At 38.6% G+C, this 10,015-nt stretch overlaps 2 protein-coding genes across 9 annotated transcripts in view; one reads left to right on the plus strand and one right to left on the minus strand.

The window, feature by feature from the left end:
- Positions 1–6,296, minus strand: part of LOC106094108 (protein quiver) — a 40,885-nt gene extending 34,589 nt beyond the window's left edge. The window contains exons 1-2 of one of the 8 annotated variants that reach the window (XM_013261363.2): positions 5,981–6,296; positions 5,370–5,852 (exon numbers count right to left, since the gene is read on the minus strand). The gene's annotated coding sequence lies outside the window, so the exon portion shown is untranslated. The other 7 variants (XM_013261310.2, XM_013261297.2, XM_013261318.2 and 4 more) reach the window with 7 other exon arrangements.
- Positions 6,297–6,364: 68 nt separating this feature from the next.
- Positions 6,365–9,849, plus strand: LOC106094051 (cyclic AMP-dependent transcription factor ATF-2). The gene is made up of 4 exons (XM_013261226.2): positions 6,365–6,452; positions 7,715–8,068; positions 8,131–9,138; positions 9,569–9,849. Exons 2-4 carry the CDS (start codon positions 7,846–7,848, stop codon positions 9,739–9,741), a joined length of 1,404 nt encoding a protein of 467 aa, XP_013116680.2. The 5' UTR covers positions 6,365–6,452; positions 7,715–7,845; the 3' UTR covers positions 9,742–9,849.
- Positions 9,850–10,015: the final 166 nt, after the last annotated feature.

Genomic DNA, 10,015 nt, shown 5'->3' on the forward strand with positions numbered 1-10,015 from the left:
TCATGGCATTAGGCCCCTCACCCATTGTTGACATCTGCGATAGGTTGAACGTCTAACTTAACGAATTTGCCTCATATTTCGCTGCAAGAAATCTAAAGATATCTGCCACCAAATCTTCAGCCACATTGTTCACTACAAATACGCGTGAGGTGAATACTGAGCTGCCTGTGATGGCCAATGGAGAAATGATTCTGACCATCAAGTGTCCCAAAATACTTGGCGTCACATTTGACAGCTCTTACAAATTCTCCCCACATGCCACAGCAATTTGCAATAAAAACAAAAGTAGAAACAAGGTCCTCAAGTCACTTGCTGGCAGCACTTGGGATGCAGACAAAGAAACCTTGTTGACCACGTACAAAGCAATTGGCCGGTCTGTGGTAAGTTATGCAGCACCAGTGTGGTCTCGTCAACTTTGTGACACGCAGTGGAATAATATTCCGATATGTCAGAATGCCGCCCTCCGAACTGCGACTACCTCCATCAGGAGACAAAGATCCTACCAGTGCGAAGACATAACTACATGCTGTCTATGCAATACCTTTTGGGCTGTTATCGCAGAGACCAACCAAATCAAAATCTTGTGGATGGATATCCACCGCACAGAAGCCTTAAGGTAGATCTACATAATCTAGAGCGTGAGGTTCAGCGCTAAATCGGACTGCACTTATTGCAGCGCTACAAGAGAGAATCTCTAGATCAAGCGGCATATCAAGCAGGTCTAGACAACATTCATGCAGACACGGTAGCAGCTACGGTAAATACAATAGCTACCGGATGAATGTCGTTCTTGGAGAACGACCGCCTCCAGTTGCACCTGAAGAAATTGACCTTCCCCCGGCAAACCAGAAAAGTCCTTGCTCAATATCGTTTCGGCAAGTGCAGCCGCCTCAACACCTACAGAGCAAGGATTGATGCCGATGTGCAAGATGTATGTCCCGGTTGTAACCAGGGAACGCAGGCCCACTCGATTCAGACCCAGATTCCTGTGGACGCACCCCATCTTAGTCGCAGAGTTCCTGAGTCTTGACACTCAACAGAATCAAACAGACGAAAGAAAGAACACAACAAACTGCTACAACAACAACAATATTAATTCGCTGCATTGTAATACCCGTATACTCTGCTTAGAGAAAACTCCGAAATACAGAGGGCCAGGCCCATAAACTTATTTCTTTAATTTACTTAAAAAAATTAATTTTCTATACCAATTTCTTTTAAATGCTTCAAATCGACTTTAGGTCATTTATTTTTATATTTAAATCAATTTACTTTTTTATTTTTAAAGTTTGCTTCAAATTTATAATTAAATGTTCCCTAATTTTTAAGACATTTTTTTTGCAAATTGTTATCCATTATGTTTGTGGGGATTTTTCGTATTTACCCTCGAGATAGTCAGTCCAATACCTACTACAAATCACAAGCGGAATCTAAGCACACACTTTCACACACCCACAAGAAATCAGCTCGTCTATTGATGGACATATCAGACAGATGGACGGACTCAAAACAACTATATCTGTACACCGGATTGGTGTGAAGATCACAATATACGTAATATGCTCTATAAACAGAATTACATACATACATACACACATGTATGCTTAGGTAGGCAGACAAATATGTATGTATGTATGTCTGATTATATGTATAGAGATGTGAGAAAACATTTTTAGCAGAATTTCTTTGCTGCCGAAAAGTGGCCATAATAATGTTCACATTGAACTTTGGCAAAAACTCAAAACAAAAAACAAAAAAGCGCCGAAACAACAACAACACCAAAAAAAATGTCTCTTGCCATTTTGTCGTCAGTATTTTTGGCGTTGGTGGTATTGCTGTTGTCATTGTCACCGCACATTTTGTCTATGATAATAAGACGAGGTGCTTTTTATTCTCCTTCCATACGCCAGCAACTACTGCAAAACAAAAGAATAATTTGACAATAATTCCTTTTGAGAGGAAGAGACCATTTCTATTTAGAAAATTTTCATTTGATCTATTCCGGGGGGAAAAATAACACACCTGTATGTGGAAAAAGTGAGAAAAAAAAACACTATACCAAAATAAACAAAAGTGTACTGGGCTGGTAAAAGACATGTTGTGCAATAAAACACAGCTCAAACACAATGTAGTGCAAGGCCAGAAATGTCAAGCAAACAACAAATCGATTGTTTGTCCACCAAGGTTACGTTTTGGGTTAGGTTTAGGTGGCAATCTGCAATTAGACTCACTTAGACAGTTTCCTCTGTTATGATACTACAGGAACGGAAGCAATCGTTAAATCAGCCAGCTCCCATCAACTTGCGAATGTTCGCATTTGCTTATTCAGACTAGTTCTCAAAGAAATAAAGCCCCGAAGCGGAACTTCTTCCTCTTGCCAGTGCAGGAATGGTGGGTGTGCCATGGTAAAATATTTCATCTTACTCGACGTTCTCCATTTTATAGTCGAGTCTGAAAGGTGTGCCGCAGTGCGACACCTTTTTGGGAAGAAGTTTTTACAAGCCTTCTATGCACAGCATAGTACCTCAGCATTAGGAGGGGATAACCACCGCTGATGTTCTTGCCAGGATTTGAACCCAGTCGTTCAGTGTCATAGGCGAATATGTTAACCTCTGCGCTACGGTGGCTTTCATGATGAAGCCTTCACATCCTCCAATTAGTTCCCATTTGTATTCGTTGCCCTTAGGACCTTATCTCGAAGAAGTAGCTTATAATTGACTAAAGGCATTCCCAGTTCTCTTGGAATTTGTAAGGTGGTTCCTTGTTTTGCAAGTTCGTCTATTCCACAAAGTCCTGGGATATCTTTTTGTTCCAGAACTCAGACCAGGCGAATTTTAAACTAGTCACAGGCGAATTTTAAACTGGGCGAACCCTTCATCGGTCTTGCCTACATGCCATTTGCCGAGCTACTGAACACAGTAGAGGTGATGGGCAGGGCGGCATCGGTGGCGAGGTGGGACTCGGTGGTTGCCGGACTGCAAAGGTGCTATGGCCAGTCATCGACCAGAGGAGGACGAGGGAGTTACTGGCGTTCGATAAGAGGTCGATAAGTACCTTGACAAGGGTCATAACCGGACACTGTGTCATAGGCCGCATGGCGACGCGGATGGCGATAACGCACTATAACTTCTGTAGGAATTGCCTCGATGAGAATGAGAAGGAGGCTATTGAGCTCTTGCCGTGTTCTTGTCCGGGTATGCAGAGACGTAGGTTCGGTTTTCTGGGGAGCCGTTTCATCTGTGATCTGGGTGATCTTGCAAACGTACCTCTTGTATGTCTCCTAAGGTTTGTTGGAGGAACAGGATGATTCTGACGGGGGGTGCCATAAACTCCGGCGTAGGAACATCCGCGCTCGCGTGTGGACGGGCGTTTCTTCACCCCAAACTTGGGTTCTTCATTCCTCCTGTCTTTCTTTTATTCGTGTATAAACTCGAGTCCAAGGTGTAACATCTTCTACCTCTTTCCTTTCTCTCTCAAGGGTACCACAATGGGCCAAACTGGCCCGCGAGTGAACTCACCTTTGGTGGGCAACCCATTTAACCTAACCTAACCTAGCCTAAGTTTCGACTAGTGGAACAAATGTTCTGTCATAGCCAATTAAAGTAAAGTAAAGCAGACTTAAAGTCTTGGAGCAATAAATTGGTAATTCCTTATCCAATTTCATTGAAATTTGGTACAGTAAGTTCTGGTAGACCCCCACCCATTCCTGTTAAGTGTGGTCCAGATCGGACCATATTTGGAGTCTTTTAAGGCTGTAGAAGCCACTATTTTAGTCCAATCTTAACAAGATGTAGTACGATTCATAAAATTCGGTTTAGATTTAGATATAGGTCTCGATATTTCTTTCATCCGCAATAGACTTAAACCTGTCGCAACCACAATTTTCGTCCGATTTTGCATGAGACGGTTTTTTGACGTTCCAATACGTGCACAAAATTGATTTAGATTTAGCTCCAATGTATATATTTTATCCGATATGGACTTTTAAGGTAGTAAAAGCCACAATTTTGGTCACATCTCTACAATATAGGGCGTTAGATGTTCTATTTGACGTCCCAGTATGTGTCATCAAAATTGGCACAGGTTTCGATATAACTCACATATAATCTTTTATCCGATATGGCCTTTTAAGGATGTGGGAATCCAAATTTGTTGTCCTATCGTAGGAAGATCTTACAACGTTCTGTTTGATATTTCAATAGGTATCCAAATTAAAGTCTGCCTAAATTTCGAGATAAGATGTCCATATAAAAAGTACTACGTACACTAGGTGTTGTAGGGTATTATGGAGTTGGCTCCGCCTGACTTTTGCCTTTCCTTACTGGTTTTCTATAAAACTGAACAGTGACTTGAACTTATTAGCCCACTCAATGTCCGTGACGAATTTGGTCCAAATCTAACCTTATTTCGATATAGCTGCTATGGGGTCATAAATTATGCATTTTCACCGGATGATGGCGAAAGGAGGTTTACGTATATTCCCGAGGTGGTGGGTATGCAAAGTTCGGCCCGGCCGAACTTAACGCCTTTTTACTTGTTTTAACTGGTGAGTTGTAACAACAAAGACATAAACAGTATTTATAAGCGGGTTGAGGGGCAGTGCGTTGAAAAATGCAACTCTGCAAACAAATGTTAAAAAGGCAACTCGCAAAAGTTAAACAATTTTCTTCACGTGTAACAACACATAATGACGCTCTCTTTCAAGTGTCAAAGTTGAAATTTTTAACCTTTTCCGCGTTGCTTTTGGGTAAATTGTGTACAGAGTTGCATTTCTGCAACGCCATGCTCAAAACCAAACGTATCTTAAGTGTTCTTAAGTGGTCTTAAGTGTTATCATGACTCCTTGATATCCAAAGCACTCACATGTTCACACACTTGTACCAAGCATATCCACATGCTTATACCATACAATCGTCTTTTACAAAATCTAGAAATACGATCATTTAATTGAAACCTTTCTAATGGGAATAATTGGCTTTTATAAAAATCTGTTAAATGCTTATCATGGCTTACATGAGCCCTAATATAAACTTGTACTCGAATGAGCCGCTTAGCGTGTAATTAAGCTTTTAAAATATATAAACAAGCCAAGGACATTTCAATCATGTGTATGTTATTTGTGCACACATACAGACGCACATCCCTACGCCGCGAAAGGAAACTAAAATAGATTGAAACTAAAACTAAGATAAATTAAAAGAACGTTAAAATGATGAGACACACACATACACACAAATACTTATTAGAGACACACACCCAACGATGACATCTAGAGGCACACTCGCACTCACAGACACACACGCACACACGGATATGCACAGGTTTGTAAGGGAAAACAACAACACAAAGCTTAATTTTGATTTTATTACTTTAGTAGCAGGCAGAAGGCAGTAGCAGCAGCAGCAGCATAAGTTAACATGAATGATGTTGTCGCCGTTGTGTAGTAGGTATGTTGTTACGGTGGTCTTATTTGTTGGTTTCTTTGTTGATAGTGTTCTTGTTGTTTTTGTTTTGATTTTGACTTTTATATCCTATTTAGGATATTCTTCTGTACACACTCCACTCAATGTCTTTATTTTGGCTGCTGTTGCCGTTTATTCTCGTTACTGGCTCTTACACTTTTTCCATTCTTACTCTCACTCTTACTCTCTCACTCTCTTTTTCTTTAGGCTAAGAGCTCATTTTTTCTATTATTTTGTTGCACAAACAATCAAACACGCACTATGTTTTGCTGAGGTGATTTTGTAAGGGCAAATAGGGGCTATAACACGGCTGCAACTCTGGCTTTTAGATGTTTCATAATTATCGATTGTTTATTTCGAACACTGCTGATTTCTATGGCTGGTGCCTTGCTTAGGAAACAATGAACAATGTAAGGAGTTGAGAAAGAAGTATTTAGGGTGACACATATAAATGCAAAACGAAAAAAACCATAAATAAAATGGAACAGAAAATAAAACGGAGTCACACTTGAACCAACCAAAGCACAGGGCTTATTTTCTCTCCAACACGTAAAACCTCCAAGAAAACCCCCTCATTCAGAAGGGAATCAATAGCCTTAAGGAAATTTTCTTAAGAAAAATGTCGCACGTTATATTTTTCTCTGCGTTTGCACTATCGAAATTTATAAATTGATGTTTGACTGCTTGCGTTATTGGACAAATTGGATTTTTCTTATATTTTTTGTACAATCGCAAGAAAACACTTTTCTTTTTAAATTTCTTCTTCTTCCTATATATGTATATATATCAATGAAGAAAATGTGTTAATTTTTGGGTGACAAAAAAAGGCTGGTTTCGATTTTTTCTTGTATATTTTTTTCTTTTCGTATTTCGTTAAAATTTTAATTTTTTCTTTAGTGACGATTGAATTTTGAACACAAATTTTTTGATTTCTATTGAATTTCTTCTTTTGGGAAAATTATTTAATTAACAATTTAATTTATGTTTCATGTATGTATGCCTATTATTTAATGAATATTTCTTTTCAAGTTCACGACGCGTTAGTCACTTCCAACGATTTTTCGGATTTTTTCACTTTCGGTGCTTAAACGACACTGAAGGGAAATTTTTCTACAGACATTACCGTAAGCTAGAGAGTGGCAAATGGGAGCATGGCCAACAAAAACAAACGTTGTCACAAGGCAGGTGGTTGTTTTGCCAAAGCTTTGCCATGGCGCACAAAAGCTCTTTGGGTGTGCAGAGAAAAACATCAAACAAAGAGAAAGGCAACGTGACAAAGTTTTTATGGCGGTACATTTTTTGAATTCAATTTTGAATGGATTTTTTTATTTAAAAATTAAATATATAAAAGCTATTTTTTGTATAAAAACCCTACGGGAAATGGGAAAAGTACGGGATAGGTCTTCTGGTGATAGAGACCACGGAAAAACCTATCACTTTTATTAGGGTTTGTCGCTCGAGGTTACAAATTGCCAAATGGGTACACTTTGCAAGTATTTTTAAGGGAGATAACCTTGGTTAGCAAATATATGTAACGGATAAGCAATTTTTAACAATAATTAACGATTTTTTAAAAAATAATTAAGAATCATAAGTTATGACAAATTAATCGTTTCATACACCGTAGGATATGTCCTGTGACGGGTAACTAATTATCCAGTTTACTTACTTACCTTACTTTAATTGGCTATGACAGAACATTTGTTCCACTAGCCGAACGTAGAAAAGCGTTCCAAACGCCTCGATCTCCTGCGCTCATTCTAAAATCTCTGACAATTCTCCAGTTTAGGACCGGTATATTTGGGGCAATTGACTGCACATTTCCCGTAGGGAACGTATGCCTTAGGTTTGGTTGAAAAGAGGGTGCAGATATAATTCCGACCCATTCCATTATGGACATACAATTTAGCCAGTAATCAGCTTGTTGTGCGCTCTAAAAACTATAAAGTAACCTCTAAAAAGAAAATTTTAAGTTAGGATTCCGTGCTACTTACAAAATGGTTAATTGTTTTCAATACCACTCCCCTAAGTTGGTTCATGTCTGGTATTGTGTCCCCACCTAAGTACCGGTATTTATTAAACGCGAAAGCCGGGCAATGACAAAGGAAATGGTCCTACGTCTCATCATCTTCCCCACATGCCCTACACATTCCATCACTTGCCACACCGTTTTTACATAGGTGAGCTCGTAGTCCTATGTGTTGCGTTATGATACCGAACGCTATACTGACCTCCTTCTTACTTCCTTTCAGTAATGGTCTCGTCTTCTCACAATCAGGATCCCCCCATAGGATTTTCGCCGTCCTACTGACCAATTGAACCGTGCTTTTTCTTAAGATGTGTACGACCCATTTAATACAGGTTTCAGATGTACTTATTGTGAATGGTTGTTTTGCAGCTGAAGCTATCAGCTGATATAAACATGTGTGAACTTAAATTTGTTTTTTTTTCAACTCGGTTTTTGTTTATCAATTCTTATTTAGAATTACACTTTCAAACGTCTTTTGGTCAAAATAAAATGAGTTTTCATAACGAAGAGGAAGAAGAGCCGGAAAATGATGCTGGTATGCTTTTAAATTTAAGCCAGAAATCCAGTATTTTTGTTGGTAAGATATCGAAAGAATATGCCTGCTAAATATTGATACATTTCTTTACATACCACTTAAAGCTGATCAAACTCCTACTCCCACAAGGCTTATAAAGAATTGTGAAGAAGTTGGTCTCTTCGATGATCTACGCAATGTCAATCCCTTCGAGGAGACTTTTCGAAGAGCCTGCGAACAAAATATACAAAATCCTGGCACAAGGTCGCATCAAGCTGATGAAGAATCCTTACATACGCCTCAAGTTTTCCCACAATTCGATACGGCCGTCGAAGGTGGCATTAGTGCAGGGGAAGACTTAACAAAACATACCCTCAATACTCCAATGGTTTTAGAAGCCACCGCTGTGGACAGTAGTTTAGAAATTCCGGCTGCCGTTGCTAAGCCAAAGACAGAAGATTCTATAGGTCATGCGACAAAATATAGGCCTATACTAGAGAAACCAGTTGCTGTTAGTGCGTCTAATATAGAAGGAATAGCGTTTCTGCCCTCCACCGTACAATTTATTCAGCCTCAATTGATTACGGTAACGTTTCCATCCGGTGCCAATAACAGTACAACTTTAAACTCGCCTACGCGTACAACCCAAAAATCAACAAAAAGCCATCCATTAATTTTGCCGAAACTATCAACCAAAGATTGTTTAAATAATTCAACATCATCTTCATCCTTGTCATCAAGTACAACAACGCCACATCCTGAGCCCAGTAGTGCAAGTTTGACACCTACATCACAGCTGCCAATAAAAGAACGCTTAAAGGCAATTCTCAATCAATCAAGCAAATCAAGACCACCCGATTGGCCTGATAGAACAGCGAACAATAAGAGTTTTACATCTAATCATAAAACGTCATCGTCATCCTCCGTCATACACAAATCATCAGCCAACGATACCATGGAACGAAGACGAGCAGCATCGTGTCGATATCGACAAAAAATGCGTAATGAGCATAAAGAATTAAAAAAACGCAACACCGATTTGCAAATGGAAAATGAAAAACTAAGACAAAGAGTAAAACAGCTAGAGGGCCAATTGGCAGAATTGCAGTCGGCAGCTCTACAGCCTGTTTTAAGTGAGTTTGACTTTCTATTAACATCTATAAGAATTGGTTTGATTTATTTGATAGAAAGTTCTACTTGTAAACTAAAGACAATTGCATAAAAATGAAAAACCACCCAAATCCATTATATTATTTGACCCATATACATCTTCTTATGATAACGATGAACACCACACAAGTCGGAGCTCAAAGTTCCAGTTTGTGTGGTGCTCATAGTACCCGTGGAAGATTATTGCTAATCTGCTCATAAGATCATTGCTATACTTCCGCGGGATACTATAAGCATCACACAAACACGCATCGCGACAAGACAAATATTAAGGGAGAATAGGAAGGGAACCAGCACGATATTTATTACTTCTATCATATATAAAATATAGGATCGAAAAAGTATACATTCAACATTGTTTAATAACTAATTATACGATTTTTTTATTTTCAGCATCCTCCTCAACTTCTACGGATTTTGGTGTACCAGCCCAGTTACAAATTCCTGCCTCTACAATACATTTAGTAATGAATATTCCCAAAATAGTAGTTCCGTGCGGAAGTGATGTGAATAACACTCAAACGATTTTAAAAAATCCCATTACCTATCGAATTGACAAAAATTGAATCCCTTGTTACATTTGGACAGACTTTAGTATGTTGTAGTGCCTTATATTTGTATTTTATTTTTTTTCGCAGAATTAGGACACCTGTAAATTTTGTTTATAATGTAAATATGTATTTAGATAATATAATCGAAATAAAAAAATATTTATTCTTCAAACATTTTAGGCGTTTTTATGTTCCATGTGCATATATCATATTGATATATATATTGATAACACATTCTAATAGCTATTTTGCGTGATAACCTAGTATTCTCTGTAGTTAAGTAAGTGGA

Source organism: Stomoxys calcitrans, chromosome 5 (genome assembly GCF_963082655.1).
Source record: "Stomoxys calcitrans chromosome 5, idStoCalc2.1, whole genome shotgun sequence".
In the NCBI taxonomy this organism is placed as follows: Eukaryota; Metazoa; Arthropoda; class Insecta; order Diptera; family Muscidae; genus Stomoxys; species Stomoxys calcitrans.